Source organism: Pollicipes pollicipes, unplaced genomic scaffold (genome assembly GCF_011947565.3).
Source record: "Pollicipes pollicipes isolate AB1234 unplaced genomic scaffold, Ppol_2.1 Scaffold_7261;HRSCAF=8764_pilon_pilon_pilon, whole genome shotgun sequence".
NCBI classification, from domain to species: Eukaryota; Metazoa; Arthropoda; class Thecostraca; order Pollicipedomorpha; family Pollicipedidae; genus Pollicipes; species Pollicipes pollicipes.
This window is the reverse complement of record NW_023597054.1, coordinates 56,546,964-56,573,469: the sequence shown is the minus strand read 5'-3', so window position 1 is coordinate 56,573,469 and position 26,506 is coordinate 56,546,964. Positions and strand designations below refer to the sequence as shown.

The 26,506-nt window shown below is 55.9% G+C and overlaps 1 protein-coding gene and 2 long non-coding RNA genes across 3 annotated transcripts; all 3 read left to right on the top strand.

The window, feature by feature from the left end:
• Positions 1-6,695: 6,695 nt before the first annotated feature.
• LOC119111644 (cubilin-like) lies at positions 6,696-18,206 on the top strand. The gene is made up of 12 exons (XM_037235450.1): positions 6,696-6,701; positions 6,988-7,186; positions 8,170-8,247; positions 8,513-8,677; positions 8,826-9,012; positions 10,174-10,274; positions 10,747-10,982; positions 12,097-12,193; positions 12,572-12,875; positions 13,467-13,615; positions 17,382-17,548; positions 18,198-18,206. Exons 1-12 carry the CDS (start codon positions 6,696-6,698, stop codon positions 18,204-18,206), a joined length of 1,698 nt encoding a protein of 565 aa, XP_037091345.1.
• A 4,365-nt stretch (positions 18,207-22,571) lies between these two features.
• Positions 22,572-24,006, top strand: LOC119111890 (uncharacterized). Its single transcript, XR_005095638.1, has 3 exons — positions 22,572-22,614; positions 23,433-23,556; positions 23,978-24,006. It is a non-coding gene; the product is annotated as an uncharacterized LOC119111890 (long non-coding RNA).
• Positions 24,007-25,663: 1,657 nt separating this feature from the next.
• LOC119111886 (uncharacterized) lies at positions 25,664-26,496 on the top strand. The gene is made up of 3 exons (XR_005095635.1): positions 25,664-25,730; positions 25,961-26,123; positions 26,389-26,496. It is a non-coding gene; the product is annotated as an uncharacterized LOC119111886 (long non-coding RNA).
• Positions 26,497-26,506: the final 10 nt, after the last annotated feature.

Here is a 26,506-nt window from a genome sequence, read left to right as displayed (position 1 = left end):
CCTCCGTGTCATCACCCACCGTCCCCTCAGGCTGCGGCGGCCTGCTGACCAAGCGCAGGGGCACCCTCCAGTCTCCGAACTACCCGCAGCCCTACCCCAAGTGGACCCAGTGTGACTGGCAGATCCGGGCCAGACCGGGCTACAGGGTCGAGCTGACCATCGACTTCTTCGACATCGAGTCGGCGCACAACTGCGCTTACGACTCTCTGAAGGCAAGCACCGGCTACAGCTGCGAGCGCCGGCTGCTGGCGGTGGTGGCGGGCTGTGGCGAACTTTGCCAGCCCAGGGGTGCATGCTGCTGTTAGTAGTGACGGGCTGGGGTGAGCTTTGCCAGCCCAGGGGCGCATACTGGAGGACGGTGAGACCAAAAAAGCTTCGTATCCATGCTAGATATGAGAAATAGAGGCATTAGCTTAGTGCTGCAAACCAATTGTGACATGCCCGTAATCCGCTCAATATTTGCTGACCTTTAAGCATACGGGCCTGGTATAGATCATAACACTCAGCTGCATCCCCTCACTTTACCTCGTGCGTGACACACATGTGTGACCATTGCCAGGTGTTTCATCTATCACTTCACCTTTGCGTGACACACATGTGTGATCATTGCCAGGTGTTTCATCTTATCACTTCACCTTTGCGTGACACAAATGTGTGACCATTGCCAGGTGTTTCATCTTATCACTTCACCTTTGCGTGACACACATGTGTGATCATTGCCAGGTGTTTCATTCTTATCACCTTTACCTTTGCGTGACACGCATGTGTGATCATTGCCAGGTGTTTCATCTTATCACTTCACCTTTGCGTGACACACATGTGTGACCATTGCCAGGTGTTTCATCGTATCACTTCACCTTTGCGTGACACACATGTGTGACCATTGCCAGGTGTTTCATCGTATCACTTCACCTTTGCGTGACACACATGTGTGACCATTGCCAGATGTTTCATATTATCACCTGACCTTTGAGTGACACACATGTGTGATCCTCGCCAGGTGTTCGGCGGACCGGACGACACGGCGCCAATGCTCACCAACCTCTGCCACGCCCAGACCGCCCCGTCCACGGTGATCTCGCAGGGCAACAACATGCTGGTCCGCTTCTACAGCGACGGCTCCGTCTCCGGCCACGGCTTCCACGCCCGCTACCGGGTCCGCAGAGGAGGTCAGATCCTCAAAAGAGCCCGCGGCGTCAACACTGTGTGCCCCGCTGTCTGAGAGAGTGCCACCCGATGTACTCTGCATCATGGCGCAGAGTGCACGGGAGGCCATTCACCCCTTTACATTACTGTGTTGAAAGGACATCTCATGTACTGCCGTGCTATGGCCATGACGGTGCCGCGCTTCTCTTAGCCTCTTGTTAACAATCCGCTTCATATTTTTAGCCTCTTATTTATTGTTTAGTTTAGTCAACTTGTTAACGGTTGCTGTCGCCTCCGGGACCGGCTGTGTAGATTAATTGATCATGAACTTTGCCATATGGCTTCCGCGCACGGATCGCTCGCCAGCGCCCTGCTATACCACTCCACGGCCTGTCTCTCGTGCCACGTCTGCGCTCGCGTTCCTCGCGTGGCTTTGTGCGACACGACTCGCGCCTGCCGACGCCGTCCGAATGACCGGCCTCGGGTCTGATCCGGACGTGCGACACCTATCCGCGAGCGTGATGTAGTGTGTCCCCTCCCCCTCCCCCTCTCCCGGCAGGCTGTGGCGGGCGGTTCACGGCGGTGCGCGGCTCGATTCACTCCCCCAACTACCCGCTGGTGTACGACAGCCACTCGGACTGCACGTGGCGAATCAGCGTGCAGCGCCACCACACCGTGCAGCTCACGTTCGACGACTTCGACGTGGAGCCGCACACCAACTGCTCTTCGACTACGTCGCCGTGAGTTGGGATGGGCGCTGGCCGAAAGCGGTTTTGTGAAAGAGAAAACGCTGAAGTGTACAGCCCGAAGAGGATGGGAGTTTTTGTCTCACCGATTGGCAGTGCGCATACTTGACGGGCCATCGCCGTTGCTCTCGCTGTAGCATCGGCTTGAAGACGGTAGAGTGCTTCGTAACTTGGTCCCACAGGCCCACGGCTCCTCCGTCCCTCTGCCTGCGGGCCGACCTGACCTGAGCTACGCCGGCTGCGGCAGGTCCGGGACGGGTGGTCGCGACTCTCTCGCCGCTGCTGCTGAAGCACTGCGGCAACCGCGTGCCCGAGCCGCCCACCGTTACCTTGACCATATCCCTCCACCGGCAGCAGAATGCTCGTCCGACTCAGGCCGATGGCTCCGTGGCCGCCAAGGGATTCGTCGCTAACTACACCATGGTGAGGGGCGCGCAGCGATCAAGCCATCCTCGGCCATGGTGATTGGCGTACCCTAAGATCTTGCTGTCTGCCGTCCAATGGAAAGACGAACAAGGCCTGCTTATTAGCAATGTTTCTTTCGCAAGATGGGACGAACCTGTTGCCTTATCATTGTTTCTGTTCTTTGCTTCCTGCTCTTTAATCTCTACCGGTAAGAATGAATTATGGCGATTGATGCAGAAATTCAATAAATCGTTGGTGCTTGATACCAAACTGAGCAAAATGGTGCAGCGACACCTGTAGCCTGTGGAGTGGTTATGAAGCAGCCGGTGCATTGCCCAGAGCTCCAAAGTTTGACATAACGAAGGTGTGTTGTTATTCTGCATACTGAAAATACTATTAGGCTGCTTGCATTCAAGAACGGACTATGCAGCACTGTTCGTTACATGCAGTCTATAAACTTTGCAAACCAGGCTGTCTGTCTGTCGCCCGGAGTTGACGGTACGGTTCGCCTGACATTGGCGGGCTCGGTGGCCTCGTTGTACTGCCAGGGTTGCGGCGGCACCATCAACGTCACATCCATGGATCACATTTCGTCGCCGAACTTCCCGATGACGCACATGGGCAGCCTGAACTGCACCTGGATCCTGCAAGCCCACTGCCCGGTACCAGATCTCTGCGCTGGGAGTGCTGCACTTCAAGACTCGTGGTGTTCGCAGGCGAAGCGGGGTGGAAAACACTGATGATAGCACGAAGATTAGCGTGAGATAGGACACGTTAGGACACGTACACTTTGCTCGTGTACCTCTGTTCGGGAGCTTTCATCACTTGGTGTGTACAGTCATCTTTGCTCGGTCACAAAGTGCCTCCAACCCCAATCTTCATCCTAACGCACGGAAAAGATAGCCGGCAAAGTAAATGTAGTCTCACTGCGTCGGTGCACATAGAGACATGACAAATATCCGTTTGACTGTAGGGCTGCTTCGACCGCTGCGGTCGTGCAGCGCCCATACATCAGTGTTCATACAACATGCAGCCCCAGCGCGCTGGACGTCTGCAGCGTGCGCGCCAGGGCACTTGACACGCTCCCGCGACAAGGCGACCACGTGTGGATGCAGTTCACAACCGCTGATGCTGCACAGCCAGCTGCCTTCCTGCCAACTGTTCGCTACGACACTACCTGAGGTGGGGGAGGGCACACCGGCCGGCTGACGGACCCTTGGCTGCACCGCTACCCTGCAGGTCACAACAGCTGCCGCCGGCGGTGACCTCGCGCGGTGCGGCGCTTCGGGCTCCGGCTGCAGGTTGTCGGCCGGCGTCGGAGTCCTCTTCAGCGCCGGCTTCTCCAACGTCTCCACCGGTACGGCCGACGTGCGGCAGTCATCGCAGGGTTAGCAGCATGTTCTGCGGGGTGGCGAGATGCCGCATTGGACGGTCTGGTACCGCCTAGAGGGGTCAAAGTCTGTAGTTCGACCCTTTGCCGATGCGTCCGGTGACAAGATCATACCATGATTGACGTTCATTGTCACCCGTTCCGCATGTAGCCCAGTAGAGCCTGGTCCAGCGAGAGGCTCGAGAAGCGCCTTTTCATACTTATGAATTAGGACGGAAATCCCCATGACAAACATAAGTATATAAGTAGAATGCTCCATTATAAGTCCATGTGCTCACCCACGAACGGCTTCATGTATACACATGGCAGTTGAGCCAAAGCGTCACAGTCATGCGTCTGAGCCAAAGCGTCACATTTTTTGAAGTAAAGGATGCAATGCAGAAGATATCTCAGAAGATTCAAAGATAGGCCACTTACGCTGTGGCAGTCCGCTGCGAAAAAACCCAAACTTCCACACGGGCGATGACCCCCGAACCGTGCGGGACTGGAAGGAGATGACCCCCGAACCGTGCGGGACTGGAAGGATGACCCCGAACCGTGCGGGACTGGAAGGAGATGACCCCCGAACCGTGCGGGACTGGAAGGAGAGAGTGCTACACCTGTGCCCCGCCTGACGATCCCCCCGCTGGTGTTGATGGACAGGCTGCGGCGGCCGCCTGGCTGCCGAGACTGGCCTGCTCGCCTCGCCCAGCTACCCCGACAGCTACCCCAACGACGTCGAATGCTGGTGGAAAATCTACGCCTCTGCGGGCAACGGCATCCACCTCAGCTTCCGCACATTCCAGATCGCTGAGACAGACTTTTGCAACGGCGATATATCTAGAGGTAAGGCGAACGTGGGTAAACAGCTACATATACCTGGTGATTATCAACTCAGGTCTGCCAGCTTACACGTAGGTATGGGTTGTTATGCTATGCGATGCTACTTTACTATAACGTGCTTGGTTACGTGTGATCGTTATCTGAAATGCATCTGTAGCGTTACCACATCACGGCGATCGCTGGCCAATGGGCCGGATAAACATTGCGTTCGCGTAAACATGAGCACATGACACGAATGTTTCCAACAGCCCCGGGCGTGGACACCGTGCAGATATGTCGCCTTCCATTTCAGTGGAGCTCTGTATTGAATGTGCACTTCAAAAGCCAGCATAAGTAGCTGAAAACACCTGAAATAACATCGCTCATCCGTCGTAAGCTATTTCTCGAAGGACAAACTATGTGGACGACATCGGTTATTTTGGTGTATTTATTATCGTTTTGGTTTTACGTAACTCATTCGATTGCTCGCCTTAAGCCTCGTTCCATTTAACAGTCCAAATAAATTTTAAAATTTCATCGTCTTGGCATATTTGCAAAGAGCAAGGTTCCAAAATTCCGTCCGGCCTTGCGTTTGTCATTTTAGCAGACACAGTGGACCATAGACAAACCATGAAAAGCGCCCTTTAATACTTCACAATCAAAGCAATACTCAAGCATTCAGTGCGACGCTGTTGGATCTCCATGACTCGTGGCACGCTCGGCTGAGCGGCGGCGTGCTCAGTCCTGCGCCAGCTGACTCTGCGCGTGTGCGCCGGCAGGTGCGGGAGCGGACTACGGCGGGACGTCTGCTGGGTCACTTCTGTGGCTCGGAGGCCCCGACGAACGTCAGCTCAACCGGTTCAATGATGGTTCGGTTCCATTCGAATGAGGCAGGCACGGGGTCCGGCTTCCTGGCCGAATTCGCCACAGGTGCGAGGGTCCAATATCTTCCGTGTTGCGGGCGTAGATGCAGGATGCCTGAGATTTGGTTGCCGCCGCTTTATCTATGTTTAAAATATGCTAGCCAGAACCTTTGATTAGATGAATTTCTGGGACCGTGTTTCCAGCCTCAGGTATGAATGTCCATCAGTATTAACGGCTGTCGGCATAAACGGTGTTGTAGTACAACCTATTTCAAAACACTATCCGTAAGTCATTATCGATCGGTTACAACATACATCACTAGCGACGATCACCTGCCTGCTGCGCCGTATGTTTTGCGTGCTCAATATGAACGTCCCGTTAGCGAGGCTCACGTGTCGGTGCGTCGTTCCTCGACCGCGCGGTGCGTCGTCTGCCGGTTGCCCGCTGCTGTCGGCGTCCCATGACGAACGAGCGGACGCCGGGGCCGTCGCGGGCCGCCGGTCACACAGCGGCCTGGCGTGTCGTTCCAGCCCGCCGCATGGACCTGTCGGACCGTCCGGTGGCGATCGAGTCGCCACTGTTCCCCCCAGTACCTGCAGCGGAGCCGTTCTCCTGGAGCATCACAGTTAACAGCAGCCAGTATATCCCGATCCGGTTATGTCATGGTGCAGGCGGACCTGGACCCCATCGACGGCGGATGCCCACAGCAGCTACATTCAGGTGCCGGCAGTGCGACACGGTTACGCGCACAGTTGCGCGTGCAATCCTGCAATAATCGTCGAGTCTCATCGCCCAGGGCCGTTTCGCTCTTGCCTGCTATATTTAGAGCATCGATTGTTCCGTTCCAACCATAGTCATTTTCCGGGTAATGCGGACAGTGTCTCATGTACAGCTGGCGATTTCCGGTGTCAACGGGATTGGTTCGGTGCTCTGCAAGCACGGAAAGGCATGCATTTCGCTTGAAAAGGACAACTACGCTGTGTTACAGTTGAACGCTGTGCAAGTGTGCATAACAAACACAAGTGTGTGGGCACAAAGTAATATTCATACAATACGCCAACAAGAACAGGATGCTTGGCACATTATTGGTCACATCATGACAATGATTCACGTGTCGTGTCACACCTCAAACACACAGATGCGGTCGCGGGGGTGGGGGTGGGTGGCGAGGGATTGGACCGCTCACTACCTTAGGGCCCGCACTTTTTCTTTTAGTGCCATGAATAACGCTTGACGACCAGAAAGTTCGAAATCGCCGTCAGGAATTCTGGATTGAGCTCCGCCCATCTTCATCATCCCCTCACCCCATCAACAAAATATTGGCTGTGCGCATATTCCAAAGCATGTTTGTGAGATCTCCCATCACAGCGTCAACACATGTTGAACAACATCTCTCTCAAGAGGCAGCAGCCCTGCGCTCTCCAATGGTCCCGTGCAGCCCTGGATCCTTGTCATCCCTGTAAGCCAACCTCTCCGCGACCCACACACAGACCCTGCGACCTTGTGTAGCCTCTGTGACCCGTGCGTTACTCCTGTGACCTGTGTGTGACCTCTGTGCCCAGGGCGTGACCGCTGTGACCCGTGTGCGACCTTTGTAACCACTGGCGACCCCTGACACCCATGCCTGCCGGTCAGGTGTATGACGGGCCGGACCGGTCGGCGCCGCCCCTGGGCGAGCCCGTCTGCGGCATGGACCTACCCGAGCCACTCGTCTCCTCCTCCAACGAGGTGCTGGTCCACTTCGTCAACCGACCGCGCTACTCGGGCTCGCGCTTCAAGCTGCGCTGGCAGCAGCTGAGCCAGCGGCCTCCGCCCGGAGACGTTGCGCAGTCCGGTCAGTGTCGGTTGGGTCCGGGCCGACCAGAAATTACCCGCTTTTGCTTGTGTTTTTTTTCCGTTTGACATCCTGTACATGTAGGCTGTCAACAACACCGCCCTCACGTGCTGTATTTCTCTTGAAAGCAGCACCTATTACGGTGCCGATTGGAAACATGTGATCGACAGTGTTACGATATCTCCGAAAACCACCGAAAAGATGCTGTAAAAGATGCAAAGATGTTCTGCAAAGATGTTGTGGCGTTTGTCTTTCCTAACTTACAGAGTTACAATGTGAGCAAACTGGGGCGTCAGTCAAGCGGGTCTATGCCGAACTTACCAGACTTTGAAACGGAGATGACCACTGCTTCGGGTACCCGGAAACTCGCGTTCTTCCCGGAACGGGTTCGAAATCGCGAGTTGCACGTACAGCGCACATGGTGGCATGTAACGTAGCATATCATTATAGACGTGATCCGGCTGCTCCGAAATGTGATGCAGCATCCTGTCTTATGACCTTAGCCCGGGAAGCGTAAAAGGCTCAGTGTAGAACATCTGTTCGCAAGTTGAGCAGTCAACCCCGCCTTATCCTCAGCCGGCTCCGAGACCCAGAAATTTGCGGATCCGTCGTGCCGGCTTCGCTGCGTCCTAGCCGCGCACCAGCGATCTCCTTTGCTACGTCGGCCGAGTGTGAGACTTACTGGCGGTAGCCTGGCGGGCTCCCCGCGGCCCGAAATTCGGACCAAAGTGAGGTGTTGAAGAGTACTCCCACTGACCATCCGCCAGCATCCTGCCTGACACACGCTGCCTGTGCTGCGAGCCGCCGTGTTGGACGATCGCCTCACAGGCTGCCGGGTGGTGCGCTTCGACAGGGGCCCGACTCTGTGCGTACACGCTGTACCTGGCCGAGGGCAAACCGTACCGACATCACCTCGCCCAACTTCCCGGCGGCTACATGGGCAACCAGTTCTGCAGCTGGACCATCAGCTCGGATCCGCACAGGGTTTCAGCTGCGCGTCAACACCGTCGACCTCTTCAACTACTTCCAGTGCACCTCGGACAACATCACCGTCTACGACGGTGGGAACTGACACTGGGTGCTGGGTGCGCTAACCACTCGACGGTAGCGACGCTAGATGATTGTGGAAGCGCTTTTCTGCCGTCATTTGCTGTCCTACATCGTGTCAAAGGCATTGGCCTATTGAAACCTGCCACGGGTGCAGCTAGAATGCTGGTATCAATTTTATGGCTGGTAGATTAGGTTGACGCCTTAACTGAATGCGCTTCGGGTCTCCTGGAAACCTGCCGCCCCGACAGCTGACGCTGGTGTTGCGTCGCGCTTTAGGTCACCAGGGGACCGCTAACTGGGTCCCGCTGGCAACACTCTGCCGCCGCTCTGAAGGCGGCACGACCCTGGCGGCTAGCGGGAGCCTGCTGAAGCTCGAGTTCGCCGCGATGCCCTTCTACCGGCGTCACACGCAGGCCGGCTTCAACGTTACCGTCGATACGGGTGAGGTTTGCTGCTGCAGGCGCCACACAGCACTTCTCCGCAAAGGCTCCTCCACGCCCTGCCTCCACCTGTGCTCTGCCAACCTGGAGTTTCGCGGAAGTCCTTCATATACGCGAGGTGTAACGGTTCGCCCGGGTCCGACCGTCAGTGTGCGGCGGCTTCCTGACCGACCCGAATGGGGTGGTGAGCAGCCCCGGCTTCCCGGCACGACACGAGGGCAGGCTGACCTGCGAGTGGACGCTGCTCGTGAGACCCGGCCGCACCATCCTGGCCGAGATCACCGACCTCGACATCCCCGGAGACTCGTCATGTCCCAACGGATACGTTGTGGTGAGGCGAGCGGCTGCACGCCGATCTCAGCAGTGCCCTCTGCAGTTTTACACCAATGGGAGCTGTAACGATGCTCGGTGGTGTTCCGCTCTTTCTGCTGACATATTTGGAAAACTTCCTAAAACATTCCATATAGTTGAGATTGCAAGTGAGCGATACAACACTTAAGAACCACGCTTAGCTCTCGTTCTTCCACGCAGTATTCGAGATCCGACTTTGTTTGTGTTTCCTCTTCTCCGGCTGAAAACAAACACGTCGAATGATCTCGTCTACAATTGATCCCTGCCACTTCAGTCTGCCCCGCCTTCTGCGAAGCCCGACACTTGTGCCGCGTCAGACTGCCCCGCCCTGTGCGGAGCCCAACCCGTTCGCCGCGTCAGACTGCTGGCATTCCGCAGAGCCCGACCCGTTCGCCCTCCTGCCGCCAGATTCGCAACGGCGCGGAGCTGGACTCACCTTAACCTGGGCAGCGGCCGCTTCTGCGGCGGCGCGGTGCCGGAGCTGCCCGAAAGCTCCAGCCAGCCGGCTGCACGTGAAGCTGGTGCTGACCGGCCCAGCAGCACCGGCAGCTTCCGACTTGGTACCGCGCATCGGCGGGCCGGCTGCGGCGGCCAGCTGCGGCTGAACCCGCGCCGAGCCGCAGCTGGTCATCAACACGCCCCAACTATCCCAACGTCCCGCCGGCCTTCTCCGCCTGCCAGGTGGACGGTCGTCTTCGCCGGCTACCCACCGCTTTCAAGGGTCGATTCATGGAGACTTTCGACATCACTTCGTCCCGACGGGAGCGGTGGACGGTGGCCCACGCTGATGATCTGACGACGGTCCTGGATTGCTCAATCCTGTTACAAGGTGCCGAATGCGGCTGCTAACGAGATGGCAGTTTGTCGCCTTCTAGCGTGTTACCGCTTCCAGGCAACTAGAAAACGGGAAACGCCGGACATTCTTAACCGTCAGCAGCTCCCTGTCGGTCTGAGAGGCCGTGCTCAGAGAGGCATGCTGTCAGGCGCCCTGGATGATTGAATACCGTGTCGGCGACAGCGGAGGCCCTTCTCGGCTGTTTGACGGACATCGGCCATCATTGCCAGGTGCCGACAGGCGTACGTGGAGGTGCTGGACGGCGGCACCGAGCTGGCGCCTAGCCTGGGCCGCCGGCACTGCTCGGACAGGCGACCGCCCACCAAGACCACCTCCGGCAACGCCGCCTTCATCAACTACTACACCAACGCCACCGAGCCGCGCATGGGCTTCAAGGCGCGTGTGTCCATCGGTGAGTGCCTGGGCGTCGCGACACGCTCAATGTCACATACGCCGGCGTGCGTCACCGCAAATGATGTGCTCAATGTCAGATACGCCGGCGTGCGTCACTGCAAATGATATGCGCAATGTCAGATACGCCGCCGTGCGTCACTGCAAGTGGTATGCTGAAGGGTGGCGCAGCGTCTTGAGTTAGCGTGTTGGGGGAGGAAGGCGAGACTTGGCCGGACGTCCTGCGCAGCTGTTGCCTTCTATAAGAGCGCATATCATCTAACAGCAGTCAATGAAAATAAGTGATACCCGGGCTGCAAGTGATATGTGATAGTGACAGTGATAGATGGTTGTTCTTCTTTTTAGTTGATGTTTGCTTATCACTTGAAACATAAGTTTTTTCTGGCTTAATGTTTGCCTAATAGATATCATGGAGAACGTAAAACAACTAATCTGATTATTTCAGCCTTTACAAACATTGCGTCTTTCTCCAGCAACCTGTGGTGGTACCTACTACGGCAGAAGGGGCTCGTTGACAATATCAAGAAATGCATACACCACAAACAGGAACTGCAGCTACCACATCATGGGACCCTCGGGCCACTATATGCGTCTGTGGTTCCGAACACTGGACCTTGAGAGCAGTCCCAACTGCACCAGGGACTACGTCGAGATGCGCGACTTCAACAGCACAGGCAAGGCCATACCTCCTGAAGACTGTCAGCAGTGGGTAACCTGTAAATGAAGATCCCAAAAAACAGTTTCTAAGTCTAAAGAAAAAAGCTGGTCAAAATCTCCGATGTCCATTCCTTCGCCGCACCTTCAGCACCGGGTGATATTAGTTTGCACTATTTGAGTGAAAATATCCATGAAACGTTTGAAGCGTTTTTGAGGTAAATGCTTGCATCCGCTGCCGCTGCTGATATCACTGACGGTATACCTGATCCTGCACTACTCCAGGCGAGGTGCTGGGTCGATTCTGCGGTAGCGAACGTGGTACCGGCGTGGCGACCTCGGCCAATTCCGTCTACGTGACGTTTGTAACGGACGCTCACCAAACGGACAACGCGGGCTTTCTTATGAGGTTCCGGGCCAGCATGGAAGGTGGGCACACGTCAGCAGCAGAGGTGGTGGCAGTTCTTTGACTGCGGTCATTGCCACGGGGGACTGCTTACAGCGCTGGGAGCGTCACACACGAGGCTAATGTTCTACGCAGGTGCCTCGGCGATTGCGGCGCTGACTCACGGATGCGTGTGATATTGGCTACCTTGAAGTTGTGTTGGCTTCGGTAGGTATTGCTACCAGTGAGTGGTAGTGTGTCAGTAAGTGACGGCGTTCGTAAACGCTGACACCGGTGCGTGACCTCATGAGCGAGTCTTGCCGCCAGTGCACGTCAAGCGAGTTAGCGAGATCTGTCTGTGGCCGGATACCGCAGTCAGTAAGTAACCATCATCTTTATCTGTCTTTAGCGCGTGCTGTCATCAGTACGTGGCGCCATCAGCGCGTGTCGCCGTCAGCTCGTGCTGACATCAGCGCGTGCCGCCATCAGCTCGTGCTGCCGTCAGCGCGTGCTGCCATCAGCGCGTGCCGCCCTCAGCTCGTGCCGCCGTCAGCACGTGCCGCCGTCAGCTCGTGCTGCCGTCAGCGCGTGCTGCCATCAGCGCGTGCGCCGTCAGCGTTTGTTGTCGTCACCGCGTGCCGTGGTCAGCGCGTGTGACCGGCGTGTGACGCAGCGGCCGGCCGCAGGTTGCGGTGGCTGGCGGTACGACTCGGCCGGCGAGCTCAGCAGCCCAGGCTACCCTCACGGCGTGCCGCGCCGGCGCCGCTGCATCTGGCGGCTGCAGGTGCCCGAGGGGCGCCGCATTCGCCTGGAGACCGCGGACTGGCAGCTGCCGCCGGCGGCGCGCAGCGCGCGCGGCTGCCGCTCTTGGCTGACGGTTCGTATGACGCGCCGCCACCAGGCGGGACATGGGTCTGACCTCGACTGACCTGGCGCTGTCGGGCCAGCCGCATGCGATTCTAGATAGTCAAGTACTGGCCCCAAAAAGAGGATGAATGCAAGGCGTGTAACTGGAGAGGTAATTTAGAGGTTCGTCTGATGCTCCGGCGTCAACTGTGATCACAGTAGACAACACTTCGTCGAAGCAGTTCACGGGAAACCTTGTATAACCGCCAGTAAGGGTAAGGCCGATGAAAGGTAAACAGAAAAGATGGCGTATGGACGCGAGTATATCTGCAATCACTATTGCATTTTACACGCAAAATCGGTACACATACCCCGGCGAAGCGTTACGCCGTCGCTGTCACCTGTGCCTGCAGGTGTTGGATGGAATAGGCGCCTCGTCTCCCATCTGAACTTCACGGAGAGCGCCTACTTCTACTGTGCGCCGGACGCACCTCCTGTGATCAACTCCACCGGCAATCAGATGACCATCATCTTCTCTTCGCGCGTCGGCAGCACCTCGGCGAGAGGGTTTCGGATGCGCTACTCGTCGAACGAGCCGGCCTGTGAGTATCGCAGCTGCAGCTCGCGGATGCGCCAGCCGGCCTGTGAGTGTCACAGATGCAGTACGCTGAGACACTCGCAGGCCGGCTGCAGTCCGCCGGGTGCGCCAGCCGGCCTGTGAGTGTCACAGATACAGTACGCTGGGACACTCGCAGGCCGGCTGCAGTCCGCCGGGTGCGTCCAATAGCTCAAGCCGGTTGGCGTAAGACGCCTTTTCCAGACGGCTCGTTTTGCTGTTGGGAGAGATGCACCCCGCTCCCTTTAACCCGGCCATGGTGATGCATACATATAAGGCAACCAGCCAGATACATACATATGAGAGAATCAGCCAGTGTCTGTACCCGTTTTCAGCAAATGCTATTTGACACAGATAACGCACTACGGTCCCGGGAAATATTCGGTATGTCTGTGTGCATGCTGTCTAATATGAAATGGGTGCCCAGTATTGGTATACCACAGGCAAACCTCTCAATCCACACCATATAAATCGCAGCCCCTCTCCGTTGTGTATATCCGTGTTCACTGAGAAGCGACCGGTAAATTTGCAGCCTGAGGCGTCTGTTTCAAACTTGCCATCCTACGGCGGAGAGATAACCAGCGCACCTGACTGCAGCCGAATCACACGGTTACCGCTGCTGACAGTGTGTGGCCCCCCCAGTGTGCGGCGGAGCGATAACCAGCGCGCCCGGCTCCCTGGCGTCGCCCCAGTACCCGCTGGCCGTTCGGAAGCCCTGCAGAGTGTCGCTGGCAGCTGACCCTGCCCAGCGTGGCCAACGCCAGCACGCTCGTCACCTTCAACGCCTTCTCGCTGCCCGACTTTGGCGAATGTTTGCATCTGAGTCTCCGCGTGAAGCCAGGTATAGAAAACGGAGCCTTGAAAACGATAGTGTCAGTCGTGTAGGTGTGACATCTCCTGCTGTCACAGTCTATCATAGCGCTCCCCATTCTTCGAGCAGCGCTTGTCAAGTTTACCCAGCTGCCACATTGCTTTTGGTTATACCTGTTTCAGTCAAGCCTCTTTGAATGGCTTTCGGCTTGCTATTGTTATTATTATTATTGTTATTATCACCATTATTATTATTATCATCATTAAAATTATTATCATTATTATTGCTATCATTAGTATTATTATCACTGCCATTATTATTAGTATGATAACAATTATTCTTATTATTATTGCGAACCTTGGCGAAAGCCAGCGAGTAGCTTTTCTAACGCCGCGTCAGTACATATTACATAGATCAACACAGAACACGCAAAACATGCAAATGAGACTGAACGCCAGCGAAACACATACGATGTTTTACAGCGTGAGCGACTTTTGATAAAACTATCGCATGCAGCGTGCTCTTAGACCTGGCGTGATTCAGCTTGCTGTGGTCTCGTACTCCTGTGCACCGACACCAACTGACGCGCGCTTCGCAGATGAGCTGGGTGAGACTACCGAAGTCGTCTGTGGAAACACAACAGTTCCTCCACCGCTCCACATCCCGTTCACAGATTTTCAGCTGACATATGCGGTAAGCCGGCTGGCGTTCATCCTTCGCGAGGCTCAGCTTGTTTTACGAGTAGCTGGCGTTCATCCCTTCGCGAGGCTCAGCTTGTTTTACGAGTAGCGACGGCGCTACACGTGTGGTGGCGCAAAGTCAAGAACCGAGGCTCTATTTTCCTCTTTCGAATTTGACCACGACAGAATGATTTGTTTGACTATAATTTGATTTGCAGGACTCGGTTTTCACCAAGTGAGCTGGGTGAACTGCTGGTTCAGACCGAACCGGTTATAATGGAAAACGAGTTGTGGTTTGAACAAGGTGGAGCACCTTCTGATAACGACGTGGGGACACGAGAAAGATGCACAAAACCCTTCGCGGAAAGCGTGCTCTGCTGGTCCGCTGATGCGAATCGTGCCCACATTCCCCAGACCCTGGTCCAAACTATGACTGACGCGAAAGAAGGAACCATTGCAGAAGTTGAAGACCCTATCAGCGCACATCAGTGTATATACTCACTGTGACAGAGTCCCAGCAGAGCACATCATTGAGTTATCATTGAGACAGACATCCACCAGAGCACATCAGCATGCACTCGCGACAGAGTTCCAGCTGAGCACATTACTGTAATTGAGTCCCAGCGGAGCATATCAGTATGTTCTCACCGTGACAGAGTCCCAGCAGAGCACATCACCGTGATGGAGTCTCAGCAGGACACATCAGTTTGTACTCATGGTGGCAAAGTCCCAACAGAGCACATCAGCGTGTACTCGTGACAGAGTTCCAGCTGAGCACATCATTGTGATTGAGTCCCAGCGGAGCATATCAGTGTGTTCCCACCGTGACAGAGTCCCAGCGGAGCACATCACTGTGATAGCGTCTCAGCAGCGCACGATCAGCATGTGCTCATTGTGACAGAGTCCCAACAGAGCTTGTCAGCGTGTACTCATGGTGACAGAGTACCATCAGAGAATATCGGCGTGCGCTCATTGTGCAGAGTCCCAGCACAGCACGTGAGCGTGTACTCATGACAGAGTCCCAGCACAGCACATCATTGTGACAGAGTACCATCAGAGCATATCAGCGTGTACTCATTGTGCAGAATCTCAGCACAGCACGTGAGCGTGTACTCATGACAGAGTCCCAGCACAGCACATCATTGTGACAGGGTCCCATCAGAGCATATCAGCGTGTGCTCATTGTGCAGAATCTCAGCACAAGCACGTGAGCGTGTGCTCATTATGACAGAGTCCCAGCAGAGCACATCATTGTGACAGAGTCCCAGCACAGCACGTCAGTGCTAGCGAGCACGTCGGCACTGCGCGCAGAGAGTGCTAAACTTTTATATAGAGCGACGCAGGATATCTCGTGTGTATCATCGGTGCAGGGCACATCCAGAGTTGGAAAGCTACACAACTCAGGTCGGATATGTGTTTGATGTATGACATGCCATAGTGTTCCCCAACCATTTAGCGTGCGACTTTTAAAGTCTGAAACAGGGGTGCTTCCGTCATGCATCAATTTTGGACAAATCCAGACGCCCTCCACTATTGCTATAGACAGGGCGTCCCAAGATAAATTTGCACACACAGCGTCTTTCGCAGCAAGCGCATAAGGGGGAAGCCATGTCTGAAGAGCTTATGCTGCGATGCTACTTGGTCATAATATACACTGAAATCGGGCTAGATTTGAAATTACCCGGTAAAGAGCTTGGACGGTGCCGATCGAGTGGCAAGGCAGTGTATTAATAGTATGTAGCGTTGGCACGAGCACGAATTTCCTGGTGTTAGGAAAATATGTACTTAAAATGTGGAGCGCTGCTGGAGTTGTCCATAAATACGCTCATCTCAATTTTTGGAGCTACCCACGGTCTAAATCCAGCCGCTGTCTCCCATGGTTGGTCTCGTTTTTATCTTTACGTTCAAATGTGACCGACTGTTTGGGTGGAAAGAAAGCAAAGTTCTTTCTGAAGACAGATTATTAATGGGACCAGGAACCCGCCACCCGCAAAAACCAGATTCAGTCCAGCGCAAAGTTTCCACCAAAATGTTTCAAGGGCGTCTCGCTAAACCGTGACACACCGCGACTAGGATAACATGAATTCCTAACCACTTGCTTAAAAGCGGTCAGAAATAAGTCACATAACCACGGTTTCGTGGATGCAAACCTGTGTACCTGCCACCCATTCGTCAGTGTCCAACGCCCAGCCAACCAAACTAGAGTTGAGGCTTTGGTGGGTTGCGGCGTGTTTCTCATCGCACGGTGTGAGCCGCGCTAGACCCGCGACCACCAACATGAGGTTGTCACCGTCGGCAGACGCAGCGGAGCCACGAAAGTACCTGAGTAGTGTTGGTTGCCAGTAACCTTGATACATTGGCTTCGCCTTGGGGATAGCGGATGGGGTCAAAATCCCCGGTAATTTTAGGAAATGTAACGTTATGCACATGGGCGTTGATGAGCCATCTTAAATGGTTTGAGGGCCCAATTCAGTCCCTGACCTGTGGCGAAGCACCCGAGGCGATGTCTATACCGCTAGAATATGCTTGCTATTTGCTTTCGACAAGCCGTTTGTCTTACAGTCGATAAATGTTCCAATACTGTCGCCCGGTTTTAGCAGTTACTCACCTTACCATATTGCATCGCATTATTCTGCATCTCAGGCCAAGCCTCATCCCCAAATATCCCGGATATGCAACACATGCGGGGAGCTGGGACATGACGGGATGATGATGATTGGAGTCCAGCGATGGTCCGTACGCGGTCCTCAGGAGAGTCCTAGAGCTGGGACAAGACGGGATGATGATTAGAGCCCAGCGATGGTCCGTGACGTGGTCGTCAGGGGAGTCCTGGAGCTGGGACATGACTGGATGATGGTGATTGACCTCCGACAGTGGTTCGTGACGCAGTCCCCGAGAGACCCCTGGGGTTGGGACATGACTGGATGATGATGACTGACCTCCGACGGTGGTTCGTGACGCAGTCCTCGGAGAGCCCTGGAGCTGGGACATGACTGGATGATGATGATTGACGTCCGACGATGGTCCGTGACGCAATCCCCAGGAGAGCCCTGAGCTGGGACATGACTGGATGATGATGATTGACGTCCGACATTGGTCCGTGACGCAGTCCCCAGGAGAGCCCTGGACATCATTCTTCAGCCTGACGTATGCCGTGAAGCCGTGCGGAGGCCTGGTCAGCGGACCGGGGCAGCGCATCTACTCGCCCGGCTATCCGTCTGACTACCCCAACGGCATGGACTGCGCCTGGCTGGTCGAGTTCGAGCACCAGCAGACGGCTCGGGTAAGTCCGCAGATGCGCTGCAGGTGGTGAGCTGCGCAGCATGACACTTATAATCACTTTACTCCGATGGCATGATTAGAAAGGAGCTTGGTGGTGTGCTGCTCCCGCGCCGGTGATGCCGTCTTGTTACCAGGCATCACTCCGTGCTTGAGTCCAAAGGCTAACCCTTCCGACCCGCGAATTAGTAAAGTGGGATCGAACGCGTTCATTAGAACCAGCAGGGTTAGACCGGCATTTTGATTTTCAAGTGAGGGTTCCGTCGCAGCAAATAATTTGTGTTTTTTATTTCTGATGGCTTATAATGCTGATTGACATCTCGTATCGTTGAATTTGTCAATGCCCAGCGCGTTTTGCTGTATACTTGTGGTGTTGGTGTTAGTGCAGTGCTCCAAGAATGAGACACGTTTTCGTGGTGTTTTTACGTTGACCATGGCGTTGCCAACTGGCTCAACATGGAGCATAAATTAACGCGTCCATACTTGGGAGTCAGGAAGATCAGCGATCAGCCGAACCATTCCCAATTGCACAACTCGATATTCTGGTCTTTTTGAATGTTACAGGACATTCCGGCTTACGCCCAACGGTCCTGCTACGACAGTCATGAACAAATTCCGGCGCCGCTTCTTCTGTCAGTCCATTGGCCGGCTAGATCACCTAACGCTGCAGCGTAAACCCGATCCAATAAGCCGTGACTCTGAATACTGATTCGTCATCGACTCGTGCTACTGAATACTGAGCTGGCATCGACTCGACCTCGGACGGACGCAAGCTTCAATGATTGGTTACCCTTAGTAAGCATGTGGATGGGAAACGCGGCCGGTTGGCGGTTGGACGGCCATACCTCCTGTAGCCGGAGCAAGCTGCAGGCCCGGTGCCCTGACATCGGCTATATTTATGTTCTTGGTCTCATTTTAATCTGACTGGTCGTAGCCCAGTCGATTTAGTGCCCCATCCGGAGTTATGTGACCACGGGACAGCAGGCCCTAAAAGCGCACGTGATGTGCCCTGAAAACAATTCGGTCGTCTGAACTATGCATCGAAAGCCTAAGATGGCGTTCCCTGTGCCACGGTCCGTTTGAGGACGCTGCACCGGTCGGGCCGTAGCTCGCCTCCTCTAGACGGCTCATCGCCCTCGCCCCCCCCCCCCCCCCTTACCACCTCATCACCCTAAGCCGTTGGACTGCGGACTGCGGTTGCCGTGACGTACAACGGCAGGTTCTCAGAGCGCCTGCAGCGCGTGACACGGCCGGTCGTCTTCAGGTGCGGTTCGCCTGGGTTGACCTCGGCCCGGGTGACTACGTGTCGGTGCTGAACGGGGCCGGGCTCAACGTCGCCGCAGCTGCGCCGACTGACCGGTTCCTCCACGGGCGGCGGTGGCGCTGCACGGCCAGTCCAGCCGGCTGCTGGTGGTGTTCCACAGCGACAGCTCCGGCCCGCACCGCGGCTTCCAGGCCGAGACCGAGTCAGGTCAGGGCGGGTGGCTGGGGTCCGGGGCGAAGGCAGGCGGGATCAAATCACGGGCTGGGGTCCGTCGCGACGGAAGGCCAGTTAGAGCTGAGAACAGGTCGGCGAGTTCTGTTAGGGACAGGTTGGTGAGACGGGGATGGGCCGGCCGAGGCAGTCGTGACCCTGTCAGAGCGCGCCCACAGGTATGGAGAGTCGTGACCCTGACAAAGCCCGACCCACAGGTGAGGAGAGTCGGACCCTGACGGAGGCCCTCCCACAGGTGAAGGGTAGTTGTGACCCTGTCAGAGCCCGCCCACAGCTGAGGGTAATCGTAGCCCTGACGGAGCCCTCCCACAGGTGAGGGTAGTTGTGACCATGTCAGAGCCCGCCCACAGGTGAGGGTAATCGTAACCCTGTCAGAGCCCGCCCACAGGTGAGGCGAGTTGTGACCCTGACGGAAGCCCTCCCACAGGTGAGTGTAGTTGTGACCCTGTCAGAACCCGCCCACAGGTGAGGGTAATCGTAGCCCTGACGGAGCCCTCCCACAGGTGAGGGTAGTTGTGACCCTGTCAGAGCCCGCCCACAGGTGAGGGTAATCGTACCCTGTCAGAGCCCGCCCACAGGGGAGGGTAGTCGTGGCCCTGACAGAGCCCGCCCACAGGTCGAGGGGGAATCGTATAACCTGACATACCCACGCCCATAGGCGGGGGGAGGTCGTGACCCTTTTAGAGCCCGCCCACAGATCAGAGGGGTTCGTGAACCGTCAGAGCCCGCCCACAGGTGAGGGGGGGGGGGAGGGGGGGGGGGGGAGGTCGTGACCCTGTCAGAGCCCGCCCACAGGTGAGGGGAAATGTGACCCTTGACATACCCACGCCCATTGGCGACGGGGTCGTGATCCTGACAGAGCCCCGCCCACAGGGACTGGCCACCAGTGTTCACCTCGCCCTGCAGCTGCAGGGCTGGAGTCCACAGTGCATGTGGCACGCAAGTGATTCGCCACGCCCTCGGCCCCCCGACCCAGGACGGCTGCGGCAGAACACCGGTCTGTTGTGGGGCCGCAGCGGCCTCGGTGGCGCCATCTAGTGAGCTAACTGTGCCGGCGACCACAGGGTGCGGAGGCGTGTACCACACAATGGAGGGCGCTGTGGAGTCTCCCGAGTTCCCGGCTGACTACGCAGCCTCCATTGAGTGCGAGTGGGAGGTGCGCGCGCAGCCGGGCTACCGACTCCAGCTCCGCTTCGTCCAGAAGTTCGACCTGGAGACCAGCGAGGGATGCCAGAATGACTTCGTGCAGGTCAGTCGTGGACTGGGCTGATCAAAAATTGCATGGCGATGCATAGTCAGTCCATAACTTAGGTGAAGCAAGTGTTGGTAGACTTTTATTCCTGCCTTCCATCTCAAGTTTTGCCAAATCCGGCATTGAACCCTTCTAAAAATGAGTAAGGCCAAGCCATGCCTCTCTCTCCCCCCCCCCCCCCCCCCCCCCAATAGCAAGCATGGAATCGTTTCCAGGGACGGCGCGATCACATAGAAGCCAGAGACTGTGCACGAGGGCGGAGGTTACAAGCTGCTTAGTGGGGTTCCACCTATCTCAGTTGGCCAGTAAATCTGCGTCTGAAAAGCGAATAATTTACAGGTGGCAGCACCTTCATCTGTCATTATTTGAGTCTCCATTTTCCTTTATTGACATTGCTGACAATAAGAGAGACGGCCTTGTTCTAGGTCACCTCTGTAAGGCCTTCAACATTAAAAAAAAGCACAGGATCCTCATTTTCCCGGAGCTACCTAGTCGCGTAAGGTACTCGGTGACTTAAATTTGAGGGAAAGGGTCTTCTCCTTTTTGATTTAATGTCATTCGCTGGTCTGCAAAACTGTGTTTCATGGCAATTCTCCCGTCCCTGATTTATTTCTTGCCGTGAACCAGCTGACACCCACACCCCTCCACCCTCCCCAGCGTCACGTAATTTACAGATGGGCCCACAGAGACCAGCGAGTGCGAGTGAGTAATCGAGTGAGTGAGTGAGTGAGTGAGTGAGTGAGTGAGGTGAGTGAGTGAGTGAGTGAGTGAGGGGAGGATGATGTCCAAGTTCAGCGTTGAAATATTTCGTTTGGTTGACCACATGCTGTCTGTCCACGCTGTTGTTGAAAACCACCTTGCGTTATGAGGTATGGCCACAACGTTGATCAACTGAGGCTTTGACGACTGTTTACGCTCCATTGCATCACTACCAAGCCAGGATGTACAAAAGTTGTGCTTCAGAGTCCAGCGCACAATACGCCCAATGCCGTTTTGGTGTGACTCTGACCTGGCTGTTGTTTCTAGAGCGTGACCAGTCGGTTTCGCAGGTCTGGAGCAAGTGTCTGCAGAGTACAGATCGCTGGGACGATTCTGCGGAAAGCAATTCCCTCCACTGATAACAAGCACCCGAAACATTCTGAAATACGATTTACGACGAATAGTAACAACCACAATGGGAATGGTTTTAAGGTAAGTTGAACAGTTGGCTGCATTCATGACTCTTTCACATCTTTTGAGCAAATGGATTAACACACATTTTAATTGTTAACGTTAAGAGAGCCCTCGGTGAAAATCAAGGCTCGTTTAATTGCACCGGTGCGCTAATGTCTATATAAATATCGCAAATCTTGGCAAAGGTACTTCGCGTTCTCACAAACGGTTTTCATCTGAACGAATGATTAGTGAACTGGTGATGGCACACTGCCCTCCTTCAGAACAGACATGTTATCGCTGGAAGCCTGGCGCAAACCGAAACTGGTTCACGCAGTTATGATAATTTAGGGCCATAATTCTGGCAGGGTCGCTATGTGACACACATCGCTATCTCTGCCACAGGCCCAATGGAGCGCGATCTGTGGAGAAGACTTTACGGGTGAAAGTGGTGAATTCAGCTCGCCTGGCTATCCTGATGGCTACAAGAACAATTTAGACTGCGTGTATCGCATCTTGACAATGCCCCAGGACTACGTGACTCTGAACTTTGTCGGTCCGTTCTTCTTGGAAGGTGAGGTGACTCACGCCATTGTTGACTTTATGGACAGGCCAATGATGTCATGCGCCGAAGTCACGTCCCGTGCATTGCTGATCAGGAATCGTGCGGGGGAGGGGGGGGGGAGGTATTTCGACCCGTCACAGCAAATCCTTTCTCATTCCTCTCTCCGGATTGTGCATTCCTAATGCCTCGGTGGCGCCCCAGCGAGCGAGCGAGCGGCGCTGGCTGGTGGCCCGTGTGCCCCGCTATCCCGCCGTCCAGGCCTCTCCCTCGACACCGGCACCCAGGGAGCGAGCGAAGCGAGTGACGCCGGTTGGCCGGCTGTCCGCGCCCCGCCATCCAAGCGTGCCTCTGTTGCCCTGCTCACGCCGCGCCGCCCCGGCGGTGGCCGACGCGCGCTATGCCGTCTCTCCAGACGAGGACGGCTTGTCGGTACGGACAACCTGACCGTGTTCGAGGGGCAACAGCACGGCCGGCACGGCGAGGCTGAGCGCGTGCGGCGACCGGCGGCCGGCCCGGCTCAGCGTGCGCGGCCCCGCTCACACTGCGATTCCGCACCCGACTTCTCCATCGTCGGCGCCGGCTGGCACGCCCAGTACACCGTGTCAGGTCAGTATGCCGTCGGCAGAGTACACGGCTGTGTTACGTCAGTATGCCGTCAGCAGAGTACACGGCTGCGTTACGTCAGTATGCCGTCGGCAGAGTACACGTTTGTGTTACATCAGTATGCCGTCAGCAGATTGCACGACTTCGTTACGTCAGTATTCCGTCAGCAGAGTACAATCTGTGTTACATCAGTATGCCGTCAGCGAGTACACGCCTGTGTTACATCAGCATGCTGTCGGCAGAGTGCACGCCTGTTTTACGTCAGTATTTCGTCAGCAGCAGAGTGCACGGCTGTGTTATGTCAGTATGCCGTCGGCAGAGTACACGTCTGTGTTACATCAGTATGCCGTCAGCGAGTACATGTCTATGTTACGTCAGTATGCCTTCAGCAGAATGCACGACTGTGTTACGTCAGTACGCCGTCGCAGAGTACACGTCTGTTACGTCAGTATGCTTCAGCAGAGTCCACGTCTGTGTCACATCAGTATGCCGTCAGCAGAGTGCACGTCTGTGTTACGTCAGTATGCCTTCAGCAGAGTGCACGTCTGTGTTACGTTAGTACGCCGTCGGAAGTGTACACGTCTGTGTTACATTAGTATGTCGTTAGCAGAGTACATGTCTGTGTTACGACAGCATGCCGTCAGTAAGGTACACGTGTGTGCTACGTCAGTATGCCGTCAGCAGAGTACACATCCATGTTACATCAGTATGCCGCCAGCAGGGTACACATGTGTGTTGCGTCAGTATGCTGTCAGTAGTAAATATATGTGCTGTGCGAAGATCTTCGGGTTGCTGGTACTCATGTGGACGACGTGCTTCAGCCTGTGGTGGTCAGATTACTGAGCCAGGCATCATACAGTCACCCAGTCATCCGACGGAGTATCACCGCAGCGCCAACTGTACGTGGTCCGTCACGGCGCCAGCTGGGCAGGTGGTGCTCGTGCGGTGAGTGACTGAAGCCGCTTCCTCGTCTTGCGCTGATCTGGCCAGATCTGTCCGTGGTTTTTGTCTGCATGCTTTTGAAATGCTCTGTTTCACTGCGGTGTGCCTCGCATGCTTTAAAAGATTAGAGATGGTTAAGAAACTCTGAACGATTCCTGATAGTTGCAAAAACACTTTTATTTTTTGACTGGTATCACTTGCCCTTCGCGTAAATGAGCTAACAACACGCTGTCGGGACCGACTTTGCGTTGTTATTTGCTTATCCACCCCCCAACTTAGATGTGTCAACGAGTTGCTCTCGAATACCAGTGAACACGCCACTTGCATGCGTTTATCGGCAAATGTTTACGCTGCGTGCCTGGCGCCGCCGGTTTGTGAGCCCAGCTACCGCGCTATACAAATGACATGCGTGTATTTCGACCAGGTTTGTCTACATGGACCTAGAGGGTGGCACGGTTGTCCATATGACTCGGTGAGCGTCTTTGACGACCGGTGGACCAACCCGGAGGAGCAGGTGGACAAGTTCTGCGGGAACATGACCACGAGCCCGCCTCACTCGGTGAGAGCCGAGCCGGCGCATGTCTCCGACTTGGACTCAGAGTTGGACGTAGAGTAAATGTTTCAGGTGTCCAAAGCATGGGGAAGGGGGCGGCTGCCCCCCCCCCCCCCCTATTCAGATCGGTACTGCTGCGTATAAGTCTTGCCCTTCTCTTCGTGCAGATGTTTCAAAGTTCCCCTCCGACGAAGGGGACGAAATATTACTCAAGGACAGGGTCGAAATGTTTGTGCGATCACGGGAAACATCAGACATGTTGAAAGAGCCTGTCAGACCTTGTCACGTTTAACGTTTAAGCTCACATAGCCACCTCTTGCTAATGACCATTCAAATTCGGCATTCCCATGCGACTGTTGCTTCATGACCACCGCATTGCTCGACGCTCGAAAGGAGGCACTGCGGGCTGTCAAATATCCAGGTTCCTAGTTCGTCGGATGAGCCCCGCGTTTCACGGTGCATCTTGCGACAACCCATTCCACCCATTGCGGTACCTTTTCCAGGTCACCACTTCAAACCTGGCTACAATCCAGTTCGTCAGACAGTTCCGTGCAGCGTACAGGCTTCAAGGCGGCAGTGCTGTTCTCCGTCGGTATGTTGGCTGGCCAGCGGTGGCTCCGCACTCCGGACAGCTCTGTGCCACGCCACCAGATGGCACCACCCGCAAAACTCCGAACTCCGGACAGCCTGTGCCACGCCACCAGATGGCACCACCCGCAGAACTCTTGAAGAGATGTCAGGCAAATGTTTATAGTTGAAAAACGAACAGCTAGGTGGAATACGTTTTATATACACAGTGCATCTTGAATAATTAGGCAAGCGAACAATCGCAGGTATTGTTTTAGTCTGTGTTGATGTGCAGTACGACGCTAGACTTTCACGGAGCATCGAATCGTTCTTTAGCGTGAATGCACACCGATGTATTAACGACTTGAGCGTAGCATTTAGTTCCGCAATCGCAAATTGACCTGACTTGATCTGACTACTACGATTTATCAATCTGAAGGTGAATTTATCTGATACCAAAAAACCCACGAGCTTACATTACTTTGTACAAACGCACTGCAAGTCTGTGCTATGCGTCTGGCCACAGAACTGTGGGCGGCCAAACCGACATATGCAGACGGCGAGCTGGCCGGCGCCTCACCCTCTGACCACCCCTGACCGGCCGTCAGGTCCGAGTCAGGGCTGCGGCGGCGAGGTGTCGGTGCCTCCCCCTCTGACCATCTCTGACCGGCGCCTCCCCTCTGACCATCTCTGACCGGCGCCTCACCCTCTGACCATCTCTGACCGGCGCCTCACCCTCTGACCACGCCTGACCGGCCGCCAGGTCCGAACCAGGGCTGCGGCGGCGAGCTGACCAGCGCCTCACCCTCTGACCACGCCTGACCGGCCGTCAGGTCCGAACCAGGGCTGCGGCGGCGAGCTGACCGTCTCCGGCTCGGGGCAGCAGACGCTGCGTTCGCCCGACACCGACGGCGACGGCGGCTACGAGGACGACCTAGACTGTCGCTGGCTGCTGCGCGGCGACGAGGGCCGCGTGCTGCGCTTTACCGTCCACCAGCCGTTTAACGTCGAGGTCAACGGCTCCAGCTCGGCCGCCTGCCCCTATGACTACCTGGAGGTCAGGCGTCCGTACCACTGCAAGGACAATGAATAGCCCAATTGTACACGAGCTCCTTGGAGGCGCTGCTTGCATGGCTAACACACGGGACGTCGTCGGTATTCTGAGACAACTTGTTCGTATTTCCCATTCCCTGCGGTTGGCTTTAGCTCTTGCTGCGCCCGCTGTGTCGCCACCTACCGGTCGCCATACTAGGTCTTCAGTGTTGCTGAGTTGCGCACCGCTCCCAGGTACGTGACGGCCTGAGTCCGGCGGCACCGCTGGTGGACCGCTACTGCGGTACACAGCTGCCGCCGGCCATCACTGCCTCCTCCAGCCGGCTGTACGTGCGCTTCTACTCAGACAGGGAGATCCATCGTTCCGGATTCACAGCCACCGTCACGAACGTCGACTGTGAGTGACGAGGCCTGCATTGACCCCCCATGCTGACGTCACTCGCGCTGTATGTGGGGCGGGCAGCACACTGTGACAGCGGTGCTACTGTGGGCGGCGGCGGGGACAACGGCTGATGGACCCAACCATGCGGACATGGAGCGACGACCGCTGCCCTCCCCCGCCGTGGGCTACAACACGCACGCGGCCCTGCTCCGTCGGCTTTGTCGTGACGCGCGCGGCTGCTGTTCCGGTCAGCGGTGTGAGGTCGTGCCGGCGTTTCCAGCTGTGTGCGGCCGGACCACCCTGGCGGCTACCGAGACGGTGCAGATCCTTCAGAGCCCCGGCCACCCCGCCCAGTACCCGGCCAACCTACTCTGCGTCTGGACCATCGCGGCCACCCG

What these genes read in the sequence shown, in the direction of transcription:
- LOC119111644 (XM_037235450.1), top strand. An exon ending in CGGAGACGTTGCGCAGTCCG is followed by an intron (nt 7,187 to 8,169) that starts GTCAGTGTCGGT and finishes GGATCCGCACAG; the next exon opens with GGTTTCAGCTGCGCGTCAAC. An exon ending in CAAGGCGCGTGTGTCCATCG is followed by an intron (nt 10,275 to 10,746) that starts GTGAGTGCCTGG and finishes GTCTTTCTCCAG; the next exon opens with CAACCTGTGGTGGTACCTAC.